Source organism: Thalassophryne amazonica, chromosome 7, assembly GCF_902500255.1.
Source record: "Thalassophryne amazonica chromosome 7, fThaAma1.1, whole genome shotgun sequence".
NCBI lineage: Eukaryota > Metazoa > Chordata > Actinopteri > Batrachoidiformes > Batrachoididae > Thalassophryne > Thalassophryne amazonica.
Window position 1 is genome coordinate 20,430,826 of NC_047109.1, and position 26,679 is coordinate 20,457,504.

General features: G+C 40.2%; 1 protein-coding gene across 2 annotated transcripts; it reads right to left on the reverse strand.

Moving 5' to 3' along the window:
- Positions 1–11,408: 11,408 nt before the first annotated feature.
- On the reverse strand, positions 11,409–24,653 carry rrp15 (ribosomal RNA processing 15 homolog). 2 transcript variants are annotated; one of them, XM_034173943.1, is made up of 5 exons: positions 24,612–24,653; positions 21,436–21,737; positions 14,768–14,865; positions 14,507–14,696; positions 11,409–12,592 (listed from the first exon to the last, which is right to left on the reverse strand). In XM_034173943.1, the coding sequence occupies exons 1-5, from the start codon at positions 24,646–24,648 to the stop codon at positions 12,479–12,481; spliced, it is 741 nt and encodes a 246-aa protein (XP_034029834.1). In that variant the 5' UTR covers positions 24,649–24,653; the 3' UTR covers positions 11,409–12,478. The 2 variants fall into 2 exon arrangements, with proteins under 2 accessions (XP_034029834.1, XP_034029833.1); XM_034173942.1 differs by having other exon boundaries at positions 11,409–12,601.
- Positions 24,654–26,679: the final 2,026 nt, after the last annotated feature.

Below are 26,679 nucleotides of genomic sequence, written 5' to 3' on the forward strand. Positions count from 1 at the left end.
CGCACGGCAGGAAAACTACCTCCACCTCTCGTTGGAAAAGGAGTCTGTTATATAACGCACAAAGTCACAAAAGATTACTGTCACCAGTGAGCTGAGAATATTACTTCCAGGGTAGAACGATATCTCGGCAAAGAGGTGGAGACGGGTGGTCCTGCTGATAACTCCTGCCATCAGATGATTGGTAACAGCTGTTGCAGGTGATGCGTGACAGCTGTCACCCTGGCTGCTCCTGTGAGGCTGGCGCCCTCTGGTGCCTGGAGCCCGCACTCCCGACAGGTCGCCCTCTGTGGTGGGCCAGCAGTACCATCCTCTTCTGGCGGGCCCACAGCAACAGTAAATGATATAATAATTGATCAACAATATTTATTCTGTCTTACAGAAACCTGGTTACAGCAGGATGAATATGTTAGTTTAAATGAGTCAACACCCCGAGTCACACTAACTGCCCGAACGCTCGTAGCACGGGCCGAGGCGGAGGATTAGCAGCAATCTTCCATTCCAGCGTATTAATTAATCAAAAACCCAGACAGAGCTTTAATTCATTTGAAAGCTTGACTCTTAGTCTTGTCCATCCAAATTGGACGTCCCAAAAACCAGTTTTATTTGTTGTTATCTATCGTCCTCCTGGTCGTTACTGTGAGTTTTTCTGTGAATTTTCAGACCTTTTGTCTGACTTAGTGCTTAGCTCAGATAAGATAATTATAGTGGGCGATTTTTACATCCACACAGATGCTGAGAATGACAGCCTCAACACTGCATTTAATCTATTATTAGACTCAATTGGCTTTGCTCAAAATGTAATGAGTCCACCCACCACTTTAATCATATCTTAGATCTTGTTCTGACTTATGGTATGGAAATTGAAGACTTAACAGTATTCCCTGAAAACTCCCTTCTGTCTGATCATTTCTTAATAACATTTACATGTACTCTGATGGACTACCCAGCAGTGGGGAATAAGTTTCATTACACTAGACGTTTTTCAGAAAGCGCTGTAACTAGGTTAAGGATATGATTCCTTCTTTATGTTCTCTAATGCCATATACCAACACAGTGCAGAGTAGCTACCTAAACTCTGTAAGTGAGATAGAGTATCTCGTCAATAGTTTTACATCCTCATTGAAGACAACTTTGGATGCTGTAGCTCCTCTGAAAAAGAGAGCTTTAAATCAGAAGTGCCTGACTCCGTGGTATAACTCACAAACTCGCAGCTTAAAGCAGATAACCCGTAAGTTGGAGAGGAAATGGCGTCTCACTAATTTAGAAGATCTTCACTTAGCCTGGAAAAAGAGTCTGTTGCTCTATAAAAAAGCCCTCCGTAAAGCTAGGACATCTTACTACTCATCACTAATTGAAGAAAATAAGAACAACCCCAGGCTTCTTTTCAGCACTGTAGCCAGGCTGACAAAGAGTCAGAGCTCTATTGAGCCGAGCATTCCTTTAACTTTAACTAGTAATGACTTCATGACTTTCTTTGCTAATAAAATTTTAACTATTAGAGAAAAAAATTACTCATAACCATCCCAAAGACGTTACCGTTAGCTTTGGCTGCTTTCAGTGATGCCGGTATTTGGTTAGAACTCTTTCTCCTCAGATTGTTCTGTCTGAGTTATTTTCATTAGTTACTTCATCCAAACCATCAACATGTCTATTAGACCCCATTCCTACCAGGCTGCTCAAGGAAGCCCTACCATTATTTAATGCTTCGATCTTAAATATGATCAATCTATCTTTATTAGTTGGCTATGTACCACAGGCTTTTAAGGTGGCAGTAATTAAACCATTACTTAAAAAGCCATCACTTGACCCAGCTATCTTAGCTAATTATAGGCCAATCTCCAACCTTCCTTTTCTCTCAAAAATTCTTGAAAGGGTAGTTGTAAAACAGCTAACTGATCATCTGCAGAGGAATGGTCTATTTGAAGAGTTTCAGTCAGGTTTTAGAATTCATCATAGTGCAGAAAACAGCATTAGTGAAGGTTACAATGATCTTCTTATGGCCTCAGACAGTGGACTCATCTCTGTGCTTGTTCTGTTAGACCTCAGTGCTGCTTTTGATACTGTTGAGCATAAAGTTTTATTACAGAGATTAGAGCATGCCATAGGTATTAAAGGCACTGCGCTGCGGTGGTTTGAATCATATTTATCTAATAGATTACAATTTGTTCATGTAAATGGGGAATCTTCTTCACAGACTAAGGTTAATATGGAGTTCCACAAGGTTCTGTGCTAGACCATTTTATTCACTTTATACATGCTTCCCTTAGGCAGTATTATTAGACGGCATTGCTTAAATTTCATTGTTATGCCGATGATACCCAACTTTATCTATCCATGAAGCCAGAGGACACACACCAATTAGCTAAACTGCAGGACTGTCTTACAGACATAAAGACATGGATGACCTCTAATTTCCTGCTTTTAAACTCAGATAAAACTGAAGTTATTGTACTTGGCCCCACAAATCTTAGAAACATGGTGTCTAACAGATCCTTACTCTGGATGGCATTACCCTGACCTCTAGTACTACTGTGAGAAATCTTGGAGTCATTTTGATCAGGATATGTCATTCAAAGCGCATATTAAACAAATATGTAGGACTGCTTTTTTGCATTTACGCAATATCTCTAAAATTAGAAAGGTCTTGTCTCAGAGTGATGCTGAAAAACTAATTCATGCATTTATTTCCTCTAGGCTGGACTATTGTAATTCATTATTATCAGGTTGTCCTAAAAGTTCCCTGAAAAGCCTTCAGTTAATGCAAAATGCTGCAGCTAGAGTACTGATGGGGACTAGAAGGAGAGAGCATATTTCACCCATATTGGCCTCTCTTCATTGGCTTCCTGTTAATTCTAGAATAGAATTTAAAATTCTTCTTCTTACTTATAAGGTTTTGAATAATCAGGTCCCATCTTATTTTAGGGACCTCATAGTACCATATCACTCCAATAGAGCGCTTCGCTCTCAGACTGCAGGCTTACTTGTAGTTCCTAGGGTTTGTAAGAGTAGAATGGGAGGCAGAGCCTTCAGCTTTCAGGCTCCTCTCCTGTGGAACCAACTCCCAATTCGGATCAGGGAGACAGACACCCTCTCTACTTTTAAGATTAGGCTTAAAACTTTCCTTTTTGCTAAAGCTTATAGTTAGGGCTGGATCAGGTGACCCTGAACCATCCCTTAGTTATGCTGCTATAGACTTAGACTGCTGGGGGGTTCCCATGATGCACTGAGTGTTTCTTTCTCTTTTTGCTCTGTATGCACCACTCTGCATTTAATCATTAGTGATTGATCTCTGCTCCCCTCCACAGCATGTCTTTTTCCTGGTTCTCTCCCTCAGCCCCAACCAGTCCCAGCAGAAGACTGCCCCTCCCTGAGCCTGGTTCTGCTGGAGGTTTCTTCCTGTTAAAAGGGAGTTTTTCCTTCCCACTGTCGCCAAGTTCTTGCTCACAGGGGGTCGTTTTGACCGTTGGGGTTTTTCCGTAATTATTGTATGGCCTTGCCTTACAATATAAAGCACCTTGGGGCAACTGTTTGTTGTGATTTGGCGCTATATAAATAAAATTGATTGATTGATTGATACTCTGGGGGTGTTATTCTGCAAAGGGGACAGGACAACTGCAACGTATTGAAGGGAGGATGGATGGGGTCATGTACTGCGAGATTTTGGCAAACAACCTCCTTCCCTCAGTAAGAGCATTGAAGATGGGTCATGGCTGGGTCTTCCAGCATGACAATGACCCCAAACACACAGCCAGGACAGCTAAGGAGGGGCTCCGCAAGAAGCATTTTAAGGTCCTGGTGTGGCCTGGCCAGTCTCTAGACCTGAACTCAATAGAAAATCTTTGGAGGGAGCTGAAACTCCAAACCTGAAAGATCTGGAGATCTGTATGGAGGAGTGGACCAAAATCCCTGCTGCAGTGTGTGAAAACCTGGTGAACAACTACAGGAAACATTTGACCTCTGTAATTGCAAACAAAGGCTACTGTACCAAATATTAACATTGATTTTCACAGGTGTTGAAATACTTATTTGCAGCAGTAACATACAAATAAATTATTAAAAAAATCATACATTGTGATTTCCGGATTTTTTTTTTTTTTTAGATTATGTCTCTCACAGTGGACATGCACCTAAGATGAAAATTTCAGACCCCTCCATGATGATTTCTAAGTGGGAAAACCTGCAAATGGGCGTTCAAATACTTATTTTCCTCACTGTAAATGTTTGATTCATGATGCTTTTCATGCAGAATGGAATGTTCAAAGGACACATTTAAAAATGAAATGGTCTTGGAGCCAATAAGATAATTATTAAAGGGGTCATATTGTGCAAAATCACTTTTTACATAACTTCTCCAAAGTCCCACAATTCCATGAGTGTTTTCACAGATGTTCTTCGGATTAACACACACATCAATACAGCGCTTTTCCATCTGAAAATCACTAAGGACCCTTAGGCGAGGTCCTTAATCCCCAGTTGTAACCCAGTGTGAATAAGTGGGTTAATTTATTATGGGGCCACTTCATTTTGATTAACATTTATCTTGTGAACATTCCTGGGAAGCAACTTTCTTCCATAGCTTTCCATCTGTAATTTATGTATCTGGAGGTGAATTTTTTCTGTTGTATGTTGCCATCTAGTGGAGATATTGCTGTATGTCAGCTAACAACAAATGATACAATAATCTTGCTTAAAGTATTTAACTGAATGGGCCGCTGTAACCATTATTAGAAAAATTGCTTCTCCTGAGAAATTTTTCAGGACTCACTGGTCAGGAGGAAACTATGTGGCAGTAAGCTGAAGGTGAATGTACAACTGGTCTTGGAAAAGAAACATGATTTTTAAAGTCCATTCAGTGAGCTGAATAATAAACTCAAGAGTTCACAGGATGTGTTTCAAAGTTTTCATCATTCTAAATTAAATTCATCTTCTGTCATCTCACCTAATTTGTATGTTTCTTGGGCTCAAAGAAAATTTCTTCTGATGGTCACTCATTCCAGACGTGATTTTATCGCTTTACATTTTGCTTGAACTGCATTTTCTTCTGTGTTCAATGATCAACATGATCAGACCTTATGAACATTTATTCCAAATGACTTCACATTTAGATCTAAACTGTCTTATGAGAAAATAAAGGGAATCTCTTCTGAGACTTCTTGGAATTCAGCACTCTGCACTAATCATTTGCCAATGAAGCCTGATTTCTTCCTTTGCCATCTTAATTCAAAATATCTTTCAAATCTGGCTCAACTCCAGCAGAATCAGTTCCACCATCAAGCAGACAGACATATGATCTTGTTATCTTGCTCACTTGCGTATATGTAATCACCATGCTGCACCCTCCTCTCTCTTGGAGAACGATGTTACAATGCACACAAAACCAGGGAAGAGCGACTACAGAAAAGCATGCACCCCGTGCCAGATATCATCACAAGAAAAAAAGTCCCATGTTCAGGAAATTCAAAATAAATTTTAAGAAGTGTCAAAGGTACTCTATGATTTTGGGACCATGAATTCAGTAGAAAAGAGAAATTCCAAGGCTGAAGTGGCTTTTTTTTTTTTTTTTTGAGAAAAAAAAAAACATGTAGGGCCTCCATTTCTATGAGCCATTTCATAATTAAGAACTTCAAAAAGATATTATACAGTTGTATATAAAAGTTTGGGCACCCCTGATAATTTCCATTATTTTCCTTTATAAATCATTGGTTGTTTGGATCAGAAATTTTAGTTAAATATATCATATAGCAGACAAACACAATGATATTTGAGAAGTGAAATGAAGTTTATAGGATTTACATTAAGTGTGCAATAATTGTTTAAACAAATTAGGCAGGTGCATAAATTTTGGGCACCCCAACAGAAAAAATACATCAATATTTAGTCGATCGTCCTTTTGCAGAAATAACAGCCTCTAAAAGCTTCCTATAGTTTCCAGTGAGAGTCTGAATTCTGGTTGAAGGTATTTTGGACCATTCTTCTTTACAAAACATCTCAGGTTTGTTGGTTTCCGAGTATGGACAGCCCGCTGTCCATGCTCGGAAAATCTGTGTCACACCACAGATTTTCAATAATATTCAGGTCTGGGGACTGAGATGACCATTCCAGAACGTTGTACTTGTTCCTCTGCATGAATGCCCAGTTCGGTCCTCAAGATCTACCTTCCTGACACTCTTAGTTGTCTCCCTGTTCCAACACACCTGAATCCAATGAAAGACGCGTTAGCAGGCTTTTAATAAGTCTTTCATTGGATTTAGGTGTGTTGGAGCAGGGAGACAGCAAAGTGTGTCAGGAAGGTAGATCTCGAGGACCAAACTTGGGCACCCCTGCCTTAGCAGTTTTTGAGCAGTGTTTAGGATTGTTGTCTTGTTGAAAGATCCAGCCCCGGCACAACTTCAACTTTGTCACTGATTCACGAACATTGTTCTCAAGAATCTACTGATATTGACTGAAATCCATGTGGCCCTCAACTTTAACAAGATTTCCAGTACCTGTACTGGCCACAAAGCCACAGAGCATGATGGAACCTTCTCCAAAGTTTACTGTAGGTATCAAGTATTTTCTTGGAATGCTGTGTCTTTTTCAGCCATGCATACTGCCCCTGTTATGTCCAAATAACTCAATTTTAGTTTCATCAGTCCACAGCACCTTATTCCAAAATGAAGCGACTTGTCCAAATGTGCTTAGCATATCTCAAGTGACTCTGTGGCGTGTACGCAGAAAAGGCTACATTACAGCATCATACATCTTAGTGCAAAGTGCACTGTATAGTTCAGGGGTGGCCACGTTCGGTCCTCGAGAGCCACCTTCTTGACACTCTTAGTTGTCTCCCTGCTCCAACACACCTGAATCCAATGAAAGACTCGTTAACAGACTTTTAATGAGCCTTTCATTGGATTCAGGTGTGTTGGAGCAGGGAGACAACTAAGAGTGTCAGGAAGGTGGCTTGAGGACCGAACTTGGCCACCCCTGGTATAGTTCAACAATGCACAGAGACACTATCTGTAGCAAGATCATGTTGTAGATCTTTGGAGCAGGTCTGTGGGTTGACTATGACTGTTCTCACCATCATTCACTTCAGCTTATCTGAGATTCTTCTTGGCCTGCCACTTCGGCCCTTAACTAGTACTGTGCCTGTGGTCTTCCATTTCCTCACTATGTTCCTCACAGTGGAAACTGACAGCTGAAATCTCTGAGATAGCTTTTTGTATCCTTCCCCTAGACCATGATGTTGAACAATCTTTGTTTTCAGGTCATTTGAGAGTTGTTTAGAGGCTCCCATGTTGCCACTCATTAGAAGAGATGCAAAGAGGGGAAACACTTGCAAATGGCCACCTAAAATACCCTTTCTCATGATTGGATTCACCTGTGCAAGTAGGTCATGGGTCAATGAGCTTACCAAACCAATTTTGCGTTAGAATAATTAGTGCTAAATGTATTCAAATCAATAAATAAATGACAAGGATGCCCAAATTTATGCACCTGCCTAATTTTGTTTAAATAATTATTGCAACACTTTCTGTAAATACTAGAAATTTCTTTTCACTTCTCAATATCAGTGTTTCTCTGCTATATGATATATTTAACTGAAATCTCTGATCCAGACAACAATGATTTATAAGGAAAATCATGAAATTATCAGGGGTGCCCAAACTTTTGCATAGCGAGTGAAGTAGTAACAACCCACAGGATTCTACAGTGGACTCATACGAGGGTCAGATGAAACAGTTCTGCCAGCAACACAATTATTTCAACAAGCAAGACATGGAAGTGAATACTGTGAATACTTTCCAGAAAGCTACAATATGGAAAATGCAAATAAGTCAATTCATGTCATCTCTTCTACCCTGATGCACATAATGCTGCAACTCTCGCTCTCCAACAAGCCCTTTTATACCTATTTTATTCATTAGAGGGAGGAATATATATAACAAATAGTTTTCTGAAACAACCTTTGGGCATGAACTTCATTAGAAATACAAAGTGAGTTTCTGAAGTACATCTCAAACACAGTGATCATGAGTAAAGCCACCAAATACTCTGAAGGCGTTGATTTGTCTGTTGCATCACCAGCTGGTTTTATGAGCAGGAGGTACAAAAGTGGATTTTCTTAAAAGAACACACAAAATTTCAGCTGCAGTTTGCCAGAAGGCAATACAGAAATCCAGAGCCTCGATTTGATACTTTCCCGTTTTAGACTTGACCCACTTTTGAAAGAAGTGCTTATTTAAGGTGCAAGAGGCATTTCTGAGGAAAAGCTGACAGACACTGTATTCCAAAGGATTTTTTTGGGGGGGGGTGAATCTTTTTTTTTTTTTTTTTGTCAAGCATGTTCAATTTTGCTGTTTAAGGTCTCAAATCAGTAAAAAAAAAAAAAAAAAAAAAAAAAAAGGGGGGCCACCAGTAATCAATCACAGAATCGTCTATATCTCAGCACTAAAAAGTGATAGGTGCTTTTGGGGTCTAAATATTTTCAGGGCCAACAAATTTGTTGCAAATACAGTGCCTTGCAAAAGTATTCAGCCCCTTGGTAATTCACACATAATTTGTTTATGCTATTTCAAATGCAAAAAGTAAATCAGGCTTCTCAATGTAAAAATTTCTAAAAATTATATTGGCCCCTTTTGTATAATACCTGTAAATATTGGCAGTTTTCTTCAGACAAGTACGGGGATGGATACATGAATATTTCCAACTCACTGAGTATGTCTCGGATATTATTTACATCAGTTGTGGAACAATACAAACAGTATGACACTCTATGGTAAATCTGTGTGGAGTAGACAGTTCTCAAACTGAGCAACTGTGCAAGAAGAGTGAGGAAAGCCACCAAAACCCAGAAGTTATAGGCTTCCATTGCTGTGATTGGAGAAGCTGTGCATAGTGCATGTTTTTTTTTCCATTTTGTGCCCCGTTATATAGCTTTTTGATCAAGAGGTACAGAGGAGGATTTTCTTTCACCAAAACATCAAATCCAGACTTGTATCTCATCTCATTTACCTTTCTGGCAAACTGTAGCTTAACTTTCAGGTCTTGGTTAGCTATCCTCCCCGATTGAGGAGGCTGTGGATGAGGAACCTGTGATCTTTATAAAGTCTGCTCAGTGTATTTATAGCTTTAACCGGCCAGATAGGAATCCGTGTCACCCAGGAGGCCTTTTATGTAGTCAGCCCTTGTGTGCTGCTATAAAAAAAATAAAACATTGGATTGGAACAGTCAGGTGATATTTAAGTGTCAATATAGCTTGTGAACATACTTACTACCACTCCGAACAATGTTTTATATTTATTTGAACTTGATGCCACATCCGTTTCTCCCCACTCAGTTTGGCACATTTTTTTAAAGTAAAGCGTTTTGTTGCATTTACAGCCTGTAGGTTTTGTTTTGTAGCCTATTCTCAGGCAAGATCTTTTAAACAACTGACACATTCTAATAATTTGTGTATTGTGACCAAGCTTTAACTCAGTATTTATTTAATGGCAGTTTAACTTTGGTTGTAGGCTACTTTCGCATTTAGTCGATCAGCAATTTCCTGCCAGCCTTTCTATTTGAGTTTATTTATTGCTGCTGTGCTCCCTCTTTTTGTTATTAGACATTTAAATTCCTCATAGGTGTCCATTATACACTCAACAAAAATATAAACGCAACATTTTGGTTTTGCTCCCATTTTGTATGAGATGAACTCAAAGATCTAAAACTTTTTCCACATACACGATATTACCATTTCCCTCAAATATTGTTCACAAACCAGTCTAAATCTGTGATAGTGAGCACTTCTCCTTTGCTGAGATAATCCATCCCACCTCACAGGTGTGCCATATCACGATGCTGATTAGACACCATGATTAGTACACAGGTGTGCCTTAGACTGCCCACAATAAAAGGCCACTCTGAAAGGTGCAGTTTTATCACACAGCACAATGCCACAGACGTCGCAAGATTTGAGGCAGCGTGCAATTGGCATGCTGACAGCAGGAATGTCAACCAGAGCTGTTGCTCGTGTATTGAATGTTCATTTCTCTACCATAAGCCGTCTCCAAAAGGCGTTTCAGAGAATTTGGCAGTACATCCAACCAGCCTCACAACCGCAGACCACGTGTAACCACACCAGCCCAGGACCTCCACATCCAGCAATGTTCACCTCCAAGATCGTCTGAGGACCAGCCACTCGGACAGCTGCTGAAACAATCGGTTTGCATAACCAAAGAATTTCTGCACAAACTGTCAGAAACCATCTCAGGGAAGCTCATCTGCATGCTTGTCGTCCTCATCGGGGTCTCGACCTGACTCCAGTTCGTCGTCGTAACCGACTTGAGTGGGCAAATGCTCACATTCGCTGGTGTTTGGCACGTTGGAGAGGTGTTCTCTTCACGGATGAATCCCGGTTCACACTGTCCAGGGCAGATGGCAGACAGCGTGTGTGGCGTCGTGTGGGTGAGCGGTTTTCTGATGTCAATGTTGTGGATCAAGTGGCCCATGGTGGCGGTGGGGTTATGGTATGGGCAGGCGTCTGTTATGGACGAAGAACACAGGTGCATTTTATTGATGGCATTTTGAATGCACAGATACCGTGACGAGATCCTGAGGCCCATTGTTGTGCCATACATCCAAGAACATCACCTCGTGTTGCAGCAGGATAATGCACAGCCCCATGTTGCAAGGATCTGTACACAATTCTTGGAAGCTGAAAATGTCCCAGTTCTTGCATGACCGGCATACTCACCGGACATGTCACCCATTGAGCATGTTTGGGATGCTCTGGACCGGCGTATACGACAGCGTGTACCAGTTCCTGCCAATATCCAGCAAACTTCGCACAGCCATTGAAGAGGAGTGGACCAACATTCCACAGGCCACAATTGACAACCTGATCAACTCTATGCGAAGGAGATGTGTTGCACTGCATGAGGCAAATGGTGGTCACACCAGATACTGACTGGTATCCCCCCCAATAAAACAAAACTGCACCTTTCAGAGTGGCCTTTTGCTGTGGGCAGTCTAAGGCACACCTGTGCACTAATCATGGTGTCTAATCAGCATCTTGATATGGCACACCTGTGAGGTGGGATGGATTATCTCAGCAAAGGAGAAGTGCTCACTATCACAGATTTAGACTGGTTTGTGAACAATATTTGAGGGAACTGGTGATATTGTGTATGTGGAAAAAGTTTTAGATCTTTGAGTTCATCTCATACAAAATGGGAGCAAAACCAAAAGTGTTGGGTTTATATTTTTGTTGAGTGTAAGTGCTGCTCGCTCGTTGGTATGACATTTTGCCATTGTGAATCCAGATGATGTGTTCAACCTCATGGGCTGCCTATAGATGGCGTGCACACGCAGTTAGTCTGAACCTGTCTTGACTTAGTTTGATTGCGTGACCGTGGCTCGACCTTTATGGAACAGCTTCAACCTCATCTCATTTGTTGGGTTTATTCAAGTCAGGTGTTTTCACATTAAGCGCAGCTTTTCTGAGCTTGCTTTCTGGAACAGAGCCCAGATGTTCTCGGGTTTGACAACATGCTGTGACCTCATTCAGATCATATCGCACATTTTTTCCTTGTATGAAAAACAAAAACAAAAAAAAGAGCATCATTGTAAACTCCCTCTGCTGATACCAGTGGAGCCATCGCAGAGTGGGGGAGTGAGTGAGTGAGTGTGTCCATCCCAGAGAACTCAAAAACTACATATGGAATCATTTTCTAACTCACAAAATTGAAAAAAAAAAACAAGCACAAGAGGATGAAGTGATGAATTACAAGATCATCTCCAAATGTATCAAATGTTCACTGATTTAAAATAAAACAAAGACGTACATCAAAAATGCAGCAAACTGTACTCTGTGGGCCTGCTGTCACTCAAACTGAACATGGGCCAAATTTTGCATAGGTTTTTGGCTTAAACTAATAAGTAGCTATAATAACAACAATAATAAAAATAATAATACAAAAAACAAACAAACAAACAAAAAACTTTAAATCCTTTAAAGATGGGAAATGAGCTATAGAAACCAAAACCTTTTTTTTTTTTGGTGCCAGGCTGTAAACATGATTATTTCTGTGATCCAGCTGGGACGAGACTAGCCTTTGGAGTTAGCCTCAAGTGGCCAGTGGTGGAACTGCAGGTTCTGGTACTTCAGGTACCAGCACTGGAGGACACTGCTTGGACTTCCAGTCTTCTGGAAGTCATGGCTGAGATGTTTGCATGTGGCCTGGCTGTGGTGCTATTTCCTAATACAATCATCACAAACCAACTTGATCCATCGAACGCTCAGTTTTTATGGAAGCTCTCCTCCAAAAGAGAATCCGCCCAGTTAAACCCGTGTGGCAGTTCACAAAAGCCAAATAGACTCCCTGACCAGACTTCTCCAGCAGCATGTTCATATACCCATTCATCACTTTAACAAGCATCATCATGCGATCCAGAACCACGGCAGTGTTTGGTCCAGGCCTGAGATGGGCGCGGCTCACTGCCGGTGAGGGTGGTGTCAGTCTGAAGCAGACTCCTGCATGCCGCCGTCACTGACTTTGTCCCAGTCCTTCATGGCAGCGCCCATCATGAAGTCTTCTCTGAGCACACTCCATGAGGCCTCCTCATGCGCCTGCACACACTAAACAGGTCACAACATGTGAGACAATGCATTTACACTGCTGCTGGAGCAACAGCACCACCATGTGGGCACACACTCAAATAACACCTCAGGACATGAACATAATCACAGAAAATAAATATTTAGTGTTTAGCACCGCGGTCAGACCGACACAGAGTCACAGTGAGTCCATCCAAGGATTCCCGTCTCCCAAAAAGCATGTCGGCACCTCCAGCCTTCCATTTCAACCAACTCCACTGAAAACAATGCTTCTGAAGTAAGGAGAGGAGCCTGTCAGTGACGTCACCTGTTGATGTGGTCAGTAGAAATCCATAGCATCAAAATTTTTGTGGTGATACAATGACATGATTCTGGATACCAAATTCAATACCACGTTATTTAAATGATTTAAATAGAAGCATTGTTTTGTCCAGGATCACCACAGTGGATCCATATTTTATGCTGAATACCCTCCTGAAGCAATTCCAGTTTTACCTGGAGAAACACACGCTCGTGTCTTCATCCATCTAAGTACGAACCAGGACCCACTCTGCTTAGCTTGAAATCAGACTGACTGCAGCAGGTGTTGTTTCAATAAGGCAGGGGTGGCCACGTTCGGTCCTCGAGAGCCACATTCCTGACACTCTTAGTTGCCTCCCTGCTCCAACACACCTGAATCCAATGAAAGGCTCATTAAAAGTCTGCTAATGAGTCTTTCAGTGGATTCAGGTGTGTTGGAGCAGGGAGACAACTAAGAGTGTCAGGAACGTGGCTCTCGAGGACCGAACTTGGCCACTCCTGCAATAAGGCTTATTAGAAAAAACAAAAAAGTTTGTTTCTTGTAACCTAAAAAATAAAAAAAAGTGTAGGTACTGTTTTTTTGTTTCGTCTTACTTTGGCCTGGAGGCACATTTGTCTGAGCTGTAGAAAAATTATTACAACTTCTCTGACTGTTTGAACTCAGAAACTTTCATGACAGTCTGTAGTGCCACCTAGTGGATATTTTCCTGAACAAGATGAAGGCCATGTAGATGTGCAGTGGCACTTAAATGTACAGGGCCACTGCGCTTTTTAAGCTTTAAGGCATAAAATAATTTTCACTGGCACCACTATAATTTTATTTAGTAGCCTTTAAATAGGGAATTCATAATGATGTTACCAGTACGGCCAAAATTCGCATCGTCTAGAAAATATAAAAACTTCCCCTGAAGGGTATATTTTCCAAAGAAAAGACAACCAGGAACTACTGACGGCAGCAACAGCTGAGACCGACAGCGACATTATAGATCAGGTGGGGGCTTCCCCAGACATGCGCAAAGCATTATGGGAAGAACACAGCGGCAGCCAATCAGAGTAGAGATACAATGATGTATGGTGGCTCGTCTCACTCTGGCTCCTCCTCATACATTGTAAAAAATGCTCTGAAACCGCAGTGTTTTATGTGTAAAATAGATGTTTCTCATATATTATGTAAAGCTAGCAAGAAAAACACTTCTAAAATGGAAAACATTGTTTTTGTAACTTGAAAACACCTCTGGAGTGATTTGCAAGATATTTCACAGAGGTCGGCGTCGCGCATTGCATCAAGGTAACTTGTTTTTTTTTCAAAAGCTCATGAATGCGCTTCACGTCGTCCTGCAGATGGAGTTAAAAACAAAAATATTTGCTGTGGAATTCCGCCCAATATAAAAATGTTCTCTTGATTTAAAATGAGCTGTAATTTTAAAAGATGTTTCAAAAATAAACAGACATTATAAAGCTGGGATTTCAGGAGAAACTAAATTTAGTCCGTTTACTGAAATGTGGGTGGTCCCACAGCTTTAAGCGTTTAACAAGCATGAAGAAATCGGAGCATGAAGGAGCCTCGACACACTCAGAAATGACTTCAGACAAAAATATTGACGCAATCAACAAAGGGAAACTCACAGTGCTCTTTTCAGTTTTGATGGTGACTCCGCTCCCTCCTTCTGTCTTCCTGAGGACATCAATGAAGTCTTTCTTTGAGACAGAAGACAGAATCCTGGCCTTCTTTCTTTCTGAGCCACTGACCTCCTTGACCTTGTCATTCACCATTTTTTGATGCTTCTTGACGGCATTGAAAAGCTGGACCACTCCTCTGAGCAGGGCAGAAAAACGGATCAGAACCACTTCTGAGGACCTCTGACAATACCTTACGAGAACAGGTACCTGGTAGCAATTTTCTGCAGAGACCTTTCAGTCTCACGGTCATTCACCACATCAGGTTTCTCCCTGCACATCATCTCCCACGCACGCTTCCTGTTCATCTGTTCAAACACAAGCCAAAGTACATGTGGTCTATAAAAAAGGCGCATAATCCACATTCCATATGTGTGCACTCACTAATGTGCGGCAGCGCGACCAACACTTGGGTCCACCTGAAGCTGAGAGTGCAATAATTACTGCACAGCATGACTTAAATGTAATATGTTGTCTTTATATGAACCCAAATGTAACAAACAGATGATACAAGCTAACCTGTGAGCTACGTTCAGACTACGCGTAGTCTGGTGGGAGCTTTGACAGACAGATTAAAGCAAGAAACAAAAAATTTTTTTTTTAAAATGGCCAAATTATAAACTGTTCATCTACCTTTTCATAGAAACACTTTTGCGACCGTGTCGTAGAATTTAAGGAAAAACAAGGTAGAGACGGCAAAAAAAAAAAAAAAAAAAAAAAAAAAGAACAATCAGAATCAACAAAAATCTTTTCAAATACAAAAGCTTAAATACAAGCTTTGGTCCTTTTTGCTGGTAAAAAAAGGATTAGCAGAAATCTTAAAAATGGTTTGATTTTCTCTTCATATTTAGAATAGGCTAAGTCCCTTGGCTGCTCCCTTCTTTTCAATTGTGGTTGCCGTAGCAGATCCAAGGGGGATCTGCATGTTTTGTGCATGATTTGGCACAAGTTTTACACCGGATGCCCTTCCTGACGCAACTCCACATGGAGAAATGCGGCAGGGGTGGAACCGGGAACCTTCTGCACTGAAACCAAGCACGTTAACCACTTGGTAACTGCCTTTCCCATTTAAAACAGGCTAATAAAAAAATAAAATAACTGGCAAACAGAAAAAATAAAACCAACAACCCATTTTCTGAGGTCAAAAAAAATCTGCAACTATCGGACTGTGAGCACTAACACGTGGGGGGATTGTTTGAAAATGAGGTACCAAAATGTTGCATTTTGCGCACAATTATAAGAATGAACAGAACAAAAAGTCCATATTGGCTCACAAAAGTTTTTGTATTTTACATGTTTACACAGAGTGAGGGTCATGGTAGCAGGAATAAAAATTGCATTCATTTCCATTACAACAATTTTCCATTCATGACGCAGAAGTTGAGCTGCAACGAGGACACAATTACAAAAAATTTAAAACTGTACAGTAAAGTGATTGAACAATATTCAATTAACCTATCTGAACTGATATTCAATAGTAGAATAAATTTGTGATTCATAGCTGTATAGATTGAAAACAATGAGGTTGTAGATGATGAGGTAAAATAATTTTAAAATTGCACACCAGTGCTCATCATGTATGGGTGAGAATGAAACAGCTTAGAATGAACTAAAAGATTAGTGAGCCAATAGGACACCTGAACCACATGGAGACCGAAACAGTCCATGAGCCAGCTATCAATTTTGACATAATTTTAGGTGACTTAAGGTGACGAAACAACACTTAGAATCCAGCCTCAGTGTACCATGGGCTACACAAAAATGTATGATAATGTATGATGGCAGCTGTAGCCAAGTAGGGGTCAATGAAGAATTACACAGAGGTCAAAATGTAACAATGCTCCAATCGTGTTAAAAACTATACTACATTATTTGTCTGATCATAACGATTCCACAAAGGTATAGTTCGGATTATCTGTGACTGAATGTTCTAGAATTATGGGTAGGGTTGGGTATCGAGAACCAGTTATTTCGGGTATTGCTAAGAAATGATTCGATCCACCAATATCAAAAGTCTTTCTGCTTAACGATTCCCTTATCGGTCCTTCAGAGCGGCCATTGTTTTTGAGGGTGTTTTGCAGGAAAATGATCATTTCTCGAGGTTGATTACAGACCCTGCAGCGGCTCTGTAATCAACCGCTTCTGCAGCGCAACTCTACTTTGAAGCGTGAACCAATGAAGCAGTGCTTCTTCCGCTGGTTCTTTGATTCGCTGCTCTTCAGCGGAAAGTCTGCTTCTTAACCCCTCTCAAAGCCATTAAAATATGTCAATCGTGAGTCACTTTTGTGTGGATTAAAGTTACTAACTGGGACTCTTGTCTTGCTGCAGTCAAGAACCGAGAATCATCCTCCGTTCTGTTGGCACAGCTCCAAATGCTGCGCGACTCTCTGGCAGAGACCGTCAGAATTAATAACTTCAAAACGAATTGCCGCTTTAAATAAAATGACACCTCTTTCCTACCACTGTAATACAGACAAACTACAATCGGCTAAAATGTTTTTCCTCCCAAAATGAGATGTGCTGCATTCTAATAATCGATAGAATACTCAATTACTAAAATAATGGACAGCTGCAGCCCCAATAAAATGTTGACATAAAAAAACCTGTACAGCCTACTTTTAGCACACAGAAAATTCACAAGAGGTATCGATAAGGAATTGGATCGATAAGCGGAATTGATAATGGTATCGATAAATAAAATCTTATCAATACCCATCCCTAGTTATGGGGTAAAAACAGCAAAAATGGTGACAACGGTCAGTTTCAGTTTGTACAGGGTCAAAAGTTTCACCAATTTCAGTAAAAAGATGCAAATTATTTGTGAAATAAAAAAGACAAAAAAGAAACCAAATTAATTTTTGTATCTAATGATACATTTTCAGCATCTCTTGGAAAATAAAAATCTAAAAAGTGCATATTCAAATGATCCTAGATTCAACCTTTCATTTGAACTGTCAATGATAATCATGGTAAAATATCTAAAATCTAAATCTAAAATTATCTAATAAATATAAACATAACATAGTAAAGAAGTCACTTATATTCTTGTCTAAATTACAGTAAATCCATTCAAAGCCACAATGTCTTTTTTCCAATGAAAGAAAGTCGAGATTAATTAAAAAAAGTCACATAATCTTGTCTGAAATCCTGTTTATTTCCCAGAGATGAAAAAAATTCTTACCGTTTCCTGAGGGCACAAGATGCAGTTTGCTTTTAATGTTTCTTTTAGCTTTTGGATGTGTTAAATTCAAGCCAGCAACAATTTCACGGATTCTTGTCCTTATTAAACTTTTTCAAACCGTCTTTCTTGCCATCTTCTCTCTGTCCGACGTCGCTCCGTGACGCAGACATGCCACAAAATTCTTCTTTTAAAAACTTGTTGGCTCTAAAGTATGCAATGCCCACATGCTAATTTTAGCTTCAGCGTCTTGGAGCAGGCACACAACATCGCCGTAGCAATTGCCAGTTTTACGACAACTGTCATAACAGCCACACTTTGAGTGAGCCATTTTTCTCCGCAGACTTATAAACTTGCGCAATGTCGTATAAGAGTGCTCTGCAATAGGCATTTTAAAAACTCAGTAACGATCGCGATTACAGAGTACAACACTAACAACCCCCCCCCAATGATGAAATCCGTGGAATTCCTCTGATCTGCTGAGTTTTCACAGCCCTGCACAACTTAACTTTAAAGTTGGTGCAAGATTTTTTTTTTGGGTTGCCTGGTTGCTCTGTGTCACAGACCTGCGTCAGACGCTCACAGGTCCCACAGCAACAATGTGCTTAAAGGTTTGAGAAAATCCTTCAGCACGAAGAGGATTTAAAATACACAAGTACAACCACTGGCAAAAATTATGGAATCACCGGCCTCGGAGGATGTTCATTCAGTTGTTTAATTTTGTAGAAAAAAAGCAGATCACAGACATGACACAAAACTAAAGTCATTTCAAATGGCAACTTTCTGGCTTTAAGAAACACTATAAGAAATCAAGAAAAAAAAATTGTGGCAGTCAGTAACGGTTACTTTTTTAGACCAAGCAGAGGGAAAAAATATGGACTCACTCAATTCTGAGGAATAAATTATGGAATCACCCTGTTAATTTTCATCCCCAAAACTAACACCTGCATCAAATCAGATCTGCTCGTTAGTCTGCATCTAAAAAGGAGTAATCACACCTTGGAGAGCTGTTGCACCAAGTGGACTGACATGAATCATGGCTCCAACACGAGAGATGTCAATTGAAACAAAGGAGGTGATTATCAAACTCTTAAAAGAGGGTAAATCATCACGCAATGTTGCAAAAGATGTTGGTTGTTCACAGTCAGCTGTGTCTAAACTCTGGACCAAATGCAAACAACATGGGAAGGTTGTTAAAGGCAAACATACTGGTAGACCAAGGAAGACATCAAAGCGTCAAGACAGAAAACTTAAAGCAATATGTCTCAAAAATGCACAACAAAACAAATGAGGAATGAATGGGAGGGAACTGGAGTCAACGTCTGTGACCGAACTGCCTAAAGGAAATGGGATTTACATACAGAAAAGCTAAACGAAAGCCATCATTAACACCTAAACAGATAAAAACAAGGTTACAATAGACCTAAGGAAAAACAATCGTGGACTGTGGATGACTGGATGAAAGTCATATTCAGTGATGAATCTTGAATCTGCACTGGGCAAGGTGATGATGCTGGAACTTTTGTTTGGTGCTGTTCCAATGAGATTTATAAAGATGACTGTCTGAAGAGAACATGTAAATTTCCACAGTCATTGATGATATGGGGCTGCATGTCAGGTAAAGGCACTGGGGAGATGGCTGTCATTACATCATCAATAAATGCACATGTTTATGTTGATATTTTGGACACTTTTCTTATCCCATCAATTGAAAGGATGTTTGGGGATGATGAAATAATTTTTCAAGATGATAATGCATCTTGCCATAGAGCAAAAACTGTGAAAACATTCCTTGCAAAAAGACACATAGGGTCAATGTCATGGCCTGCAAATAGTCCGGATCTTAATCCAATTGAAAATCTTTGGTGGAAGTTGAAGAAAATGGTCCATGACAAGGCTCCAACCTGCAAAGCTGATCTGGCAACAGCAATCAGAGAAAGTTGGAGCCAGACTGATGAAGAGTACTGTTTGTCACTCATTAAGTCCATGCCTCAGAGACTGCAAGCTGTTATAAAAGCCAGAGGTGGTGCAACAAAATACTAGTGATGTGTTGGAGTGTTCTTTTGTTTTTCATGATTCCAAAATTTTTTCCTCAGAATTGAGTGATTCCATATTTTTTCCCTCTGCTTGGTCTAAAAAAGTAACCATTACTGACTGCCACAATTTTTTTTCCTGATTTCTTATAGTGTTTCTTAAAGCCAGAAAGTTGCCATTTGAAATGACTTTAGTTTTGTGTCATATCTGTTATCTGCTTTTTTCTACAAAATTAAACAACTGAATGAACATCCTCCGAGGACGGTGATTCCATAATTTTTGCCAGGGGTTGTAAGTATTCAAACTGCTGTCGTTATTGTTCTATAAAACCTATCCTGCTCATTATTTCTTCACCTTGTTCAGAGACTTTTTAAAAATAATTTTTAACCACTTATCTGAGAAAAGCAGCAACTAAAACAACAATTTGCTCTGCTGCTACAGCCGCAACAATTAATCAAATCTTAATTAAATTTATCAAAAGTAATTTAATATGGATTATTTTGAGTTAGTTCCCCCCCCCAAAATCCTATTTCACCTCCTTATGCCGCGTTCACACCGGGTGCAACACGAGCGGCAGGTTGCCATGTAATCCCTATGGAAGGACGCGTTTTGGCGCCAAGCCACGCATCGCGACGGATGCGAATGAAGCGACACAAGTGAAGCGATTTTGAGTGATTGGCGCGTTTGTGGCGCAATATTGCGTCGCGTCACGTCGCCCTCCTCCCCAAATTGAAAAATCTGAATTTTTTTGTGTTGTCGCGCAGTGATAACCAATCAGGGACTGAATATGTAGTGACGTGGAGATGTCTGGAGTTTGACTGAGGATGTGAACATGTCCTGTATCTGGTAGCAGCCTGTGAGCAGGACTTATGTCTCTTTTGTCCTTTATTTCACAATTATGACAGTTTTTGGAGCGGGCAGCAGCCCCACAGCAGGGGGAGCGGAGGTTTTCTTTTTTTTACGTGTGGGCACAAGCGAATCGTCTGTGAAGATTATTTTATTAATTAACTACACAGATGTATAATAAAACAAATGGTAATTGGTTTCTAAACACAATTATGACAGAGTTTTTTGGGGAAGAGCGAGGAGCAGCCCCGCAGCAAGCAGCGGATTTTTTTTTTAAATTGTTTACATGTGCGTGCGTGAATGGGACAGGAGGTCCTCAAACTGGGTCCTGCGGAGGCATCGCTGAAAGCGGCCGTCATCCAGACCCAGCTCCTGCAGTAAATGATGAAACTCCCAGAATTGGGAGCTTTCCACAACAACTCGCTCCGTGTGATCAAGGTCCGTCATGTTAACCTGACGGACAACCGGAGCCGGCGAGTGGAATGGAAGCTCCTCCTATTTGATGACGCACTGGGGCGAATTTTCACAGCGAAAGCAGAGCGACACACCGGGTGATGGTGGCACGCCCGTCGCCATGCGACCCCCGCGAATTTGTGGCGTCTGATCGCGCCCGGTGTAAACGCAGCTTTAAACTTCTCTTGGGCAGTAAATTGAATATCTTTGGGATGTAGACAAAACAAGACATCTGAAGGTGTTATCACGGCCTCTGGAAAACACCGATTAACAGTTTTCATCATTTTATGCCCCTCCCCAAAAATTCATGGATCTGTTGGTGGATGATTTTCTTGATGAATGGGTTTTGAAAATGACAGTTTTTTACCTGTTTCTTTCTGTCCAGCTGCTCCTGTCTTTCTTTGTCCTTCAGCTTGTTCAGCTCTTTGTTTTGTAGTAGGATGGTAGCTTTGCTCGCTGAAGGTTTCTTGCCCAGAATCTTGGCCATGGCTTCGGCCCAGCCAGCATTGGCTTTGCTCTCATTTCCTCCTTCATGCTCTCCATCACTCCATCCTTCAACATCTCTGTCATCTTCTCCTTCATCACTTGTATCATGACCCAACCCATCACCACTCAGACCTTCAGACTCCTCTTGGTCATTGCTTTCCACACACCGAGGCTCGCCGTATTCTCAGACGGAACATAGAAAGAGAAAATTAGTCAAATTAATTCACTGCATTGGCAGCAATCCCTACGTTGCATTTCTATTTTATTTTTATTGGTGCAACTTGTTTGCACAGCCAGAGCGCCCCTCACCACCTCTCAGCTCAGTCAGGCCACTTTCACACGTGAAGCATGCTCAGGAACATACATCCATTCATTCATTCATTTCCAGGTCTGAGCCAGGTCACAGTGACAGTAGACCAAGCAGCTCATCCCACACTTCCCTATTCTCGGTAAGTCCTCTCACTGTTCCTGGGGGGAGATCTCCCGAGGGAGATCACTGTGTTGCATCATCACCAGATGTCCAAACCACTTCAGCTGGTTCCGTTCGATGCGAGAAAGCAGCAGCTCTACTCAGTGTTCTCCGGATAGATATAATTGTGCACTGATAAAAATGTCTGATAATGATGTGTTCAGACCGCTGTGGCTGATGTGTTCCGATGTGCTCAGACTCGTGACTGACAAACTACCATGATTCACCAGACAAACGTATTATGGGAAACGGGGTTCCTAATGCAGTGGGGTTTTTGTTTCAAACTGTGACTAATACCTAAGGCAGCAATTCATGATTAGGGTTGGGTATCAAGAACCGGTTCTTTTGAGACTCGTTAAGAAAGGATTCAATCCACCAACATTGACAGCCTTTTTGCTTAACGATTCCCTTTCGGGTCTTTCAGAGCGGCCGCTGTCTTTGAGGGTGAAAACTATCATTTCTCTGCATTGATTACAGACCCTGCAGTGGGACTGTAATTAACCATTTCTGTAGCGGCTGTGCTTGAAGCAACAAAGCAGTGCTCTGACCCACTGCTTCTTTAGTTCTCTGCTGCTCTTCAGAAGCACGTTGTCCATGTTTTGTGAATTACATCCTGACTAGAGCTGGGTATCAATTCAAATTTCAGCAATTGAATGAATTCAGATTCTTAAGATTCAGAATCGATTATTTCGATTCAATTCGATTTGATCCGAGCCGATATTGGTTTGTGTTATTGTTATTAAAACCGTTTTTGAGCTATTACCTAATTGTCTAGTTATGCAACATAATACCAGTACTATACTGACATTTGACAGCAAATTAAGTATTGGTCATTAATAATGATAGCTATAAGACTGATGGTACAGACCATCTCCCCGCCAGAATATAGATGATCAGCGTGGACCGTCTTTCTCTCAAAGGCTTTATTTTACTCTGTGTCACATTGAAAAGCGGTAGCTGTTGTTGCTAATTTGATTAGCTGTCAAGCTCTAGTCTTCTTCTGTTTTTTTTTTTTTTTTTTCCGGGGGACAATGCAGTGCCACACACAGGCCTGGCGTATGTACTACAACGTTAAATGAAGCTTTAAGGCAGAGAACATTTGAACATTTTTTTGTAATCAAATTATTCAAGTTACTAGACTAATTGTTTCAGCCCTACTGAAAGCAGATCTGATCGGAGAGAGATGCGCAGTGTCTCTCTCTGATCTGACTTAAAGGAAAAAAAAATCCTCCATAATTCAGAGTTACTTCTGTGTCAGCAGATGCTGATACACTCAGAGGTTCACAGTTTATTTTAGAGTTTAAAGTCTTTAAAGATCACATAATTTACCCGGCCTAAAAGGTTCTAGCTATAACCCTGCATGCATATAATAACACAAATTCTTACACATATATAAAATCAGTGCTCTTACAAGGGCCTCTGTAAGGGCACTGATCCACCCTGGCTGTTGTCAGTTTAAGTTTATACCTTGACCTGGCTGTTTCATCAAGACTATCATAGTAGTCAAAAGACTTTGTTTTAAGAGAAACAGTTGAAAAAAAATGATTACTGGAGTAAAAGGAGAACTTGTGACCATCAAAGGAACAACACATGCTTTTGTTTTCACCGAGTGTTCAATTGGGTTAACCAGAAGTGACAACACTGCAATGTTGAGAGTTTCAAATTATCAGTGTGCATGTCAGAAGAGCTAAGTAACACTTCTGTGTCACAGGTCAAGTTGCATAATCAATCTGCCGACACTGGTGCCACTGATTGTAAGGACACCGTTTTTGGTGTAACATGACAGCTTAAAGAGCCGAAACAAGTTACAATGTGGAGAAAAAGGGTATGTACACAGTTCAAAAGTCAGTAGTTGTACCTAGTAGATTGTATTCTATGCCATAAAACTATTACAGTCACTTGCCCAGTTCCGGATCACTGCTGTAGTATCTGCGCCACCGTTTCTCATAATCAGCACGAATAAGCTAATACTTGGTACCAATGGAAAGACTGATGTTTTGGCTACAAACGAACACAAGCTCACATAATGTGGCTTCACACTTTAAGTAGAAGGGCTACCCCATACAGACTTTTTCAGCTAGATAACGTCCAAATACCCAATACAACAATACCCAATAAAGGATATTCAGTTGCATTATGGCTCCGTATAGCGGGACTTTAAAAAAGGTGATCCGGAACTGAGCAACTGTCTGTATTTATTAGCCACTTCCAGTGTGAGCCGTTAGTTACGGTAAGAGTTTGTATATATTGTATACACATATACTATGACTATTAATACTGCAATTTAGTGCTTTTGATAATGATGAAACAAAGCGCGAACTCGGCACGACGGCCTGGAAAGTCTCTCGGGCCAGCTAATACATCCACAGCAGCGGACGACATATTTAGGTCATACGTATGAACCTACTTTGTGATCTCAAAGGAAAAAAAAAAACGACGTTCTTTTTCTCGCAAATTAATGATTTCATGATCTCAGAAAATATTCCGAGTTTTTTCTCGAAATTTCCGCCTGTTTTCTTTTAAGGTACAACGGCCTTAATACTTTGCCGTTAAAATGCAACAATCGTGTAAATAAATTAAAAACTCACCAGATCTCGGCACATGTACTTTCGTCACAGCCGCCATCTTGGAATGACACTTCTTCTGGAAGCTTCAACGCTGCAGGCAAAATGACGCTACCGCCACCACCAGGTCAGGAAGGCTAACCTCCGGCCGCGTCAGATATTTGTTTATGGTTGTTGTTTCTTTGTGTTTTCGGTCAATTTTACAACAGTTCAATGCATGATAACCATTGAAACAACATAAAATAAATTAACTGATACAAACATGTGAAACACATATAAACGACACCAAAAACAGAAACTTCCAGGTTCTCAGACACCAAGTGATTCATTTGGGAAAGCTCAAGTAATCGTTTTTCGAGTGTTCTGTTGTTCAAATTTCAGTTATTAGTTGTGGTTTATGAGCCTTGAAGTTGTGCATATAATATTTTACTAAAATGTTCAGAATCATAACCTGTTAATCCCAAAGGAAATATCTTATGTTGATCAACTTGATTATATGAATTCAATCAAAGGTAAAGTGAAGTAAAATGTCAGTCATTGAAAAGGAAACGATTTTATCCAAAATTACCGTCCGGTTGGATGTACAGCCAAATTGTCCATCGGGTATTGCGAAGACTTCGTGTCTGTCTCTCTGTCTGTCTGTATTCCTTGATTTGCACAACATCCGCTCTTAAAATGTAAACATTATTTTTGACATTATCATATATTTTTAACAAATCATTTCAAACTGGGATTGTTCTTAACAGTATGAAAGTGGCAAAAGTGATACCTTTATTCAAATCTGGCAGCAAGCATCTTTTTACTAACTACAGGCCTGTGTCTCTACTGTCACAATTTTCAAAGATACTGGAAAAACTTTACAACAGCAGATTGGATAAATTTATAGATCGACACAACTTGCTTGATGAAAGTCAGTATGGTTTTAGAGCAAAACGGTCCACGACACTGGCATTGCTTGATTCCATAGAAGAGATCAATAAACATGTGGACCAAAGGGTAATAGTTGCAGGTTTATTTATTGACTTAAGAAAGGCTTTTGACACAATTGATCACAATATATTATTTCAAAAGTTGGAACTGTATGGGATCAGAGGAGTTGCTCTGAGTTGGATTAAAAGCTACTTACAAAACCGAAAGCAGTTTGTTAAACTCTGGGAATACTGTTCTTCATATCTGGACATCATTTGTGGGCTACCACAGAGTTCTGTGTTGGGCCCAAAATGATTTATTTTATACATTAATGATTTATGTAAAGTCTCAGATATGGTTAAAACTGTGCTCTTTGCAGATGACACAAACCTGTCTTGCTCAGGGGAAAATCTGCAACAATTATTATCTGATTTAGGAACAGAAATGATAAAGTTAAAGAGATGGTTTGATATTAACAAATTATCATTAAATTTGTCTAAAACTAAATTGATGTTATTTGGAAATTATAAAAAAGACATACAAATTCAGTTAAATATACATGGGGTAAACATAGAGCGTGTCAAAGAGAATAGGTTTTTAGGTGTCATTACTGATGAAAAATTAATTGGAAAGCTCATATTCAGCATATTCAAATGAAGGTATCAAAAAGTATTGCAGTATTAAATAAAGTAAAGCATGTTCTTGATTACAGAGCACTACATACTCTCTATTGTTCATTGGTTGCACCCTACTTGACTTATTGCGCTGAAGTTTGGGGCAACAATTACAAAACTACATTGCAACCATTATTCATTCTTCATCAAAGAGCATCAAGGACAATTCATAATGCAGGTTATCGAGACCACACCAACCCACTGTTCATTAAATCTCAAATATTAAAACTTAATGATATAATTTCATTCAAGACTGTTCAATTAATGCACAAAGTGAAAAATAAACAAGTGTCATTTAGAATTCAAGAATATTTTACTGAGAGAGAAGGAAAATATAATTTACGGGGATTGTATCATTTTAAAATTGCTGGCGTTCGGACGACCAGGAAAGGTTTCTGTGTCTCCATGTGTGGCCCTAGATTATGGAATAACCTGACGGATGAACTCAAACGATGTCCAAATATCAATCAGTTTAAAAAATCAATATAAAAATAATGTTTTCAAGATAT

What these genes read in the sequence shown, in the direction of transcription:
- rrp15 (XM_034173942.1), bottom strand. Translation starts at nt 24,648, where the DNA reads ATGGCGGCTGTGACGAAAGTACATGTGCCGAGATCTG. An exon ending in AGTACATGTGCCGAGATCTG is followed by an intron (nt 21,738 to 24,611) that starts GTGAGTTTTTAA and finishes GTTCCGTCTGAG; the next exon opens with AATACGGCGAGCCTCGGTGT. An exon ending in CTGCAGAAAATTGCTACCAG is followed by an intron (nt 14,697 to 14,767) that starts GTACCTGTTCTC and finishes TGCCCTGCTCAG; the next exon opens with AGGAGTGGTCCAGCTTTTCA.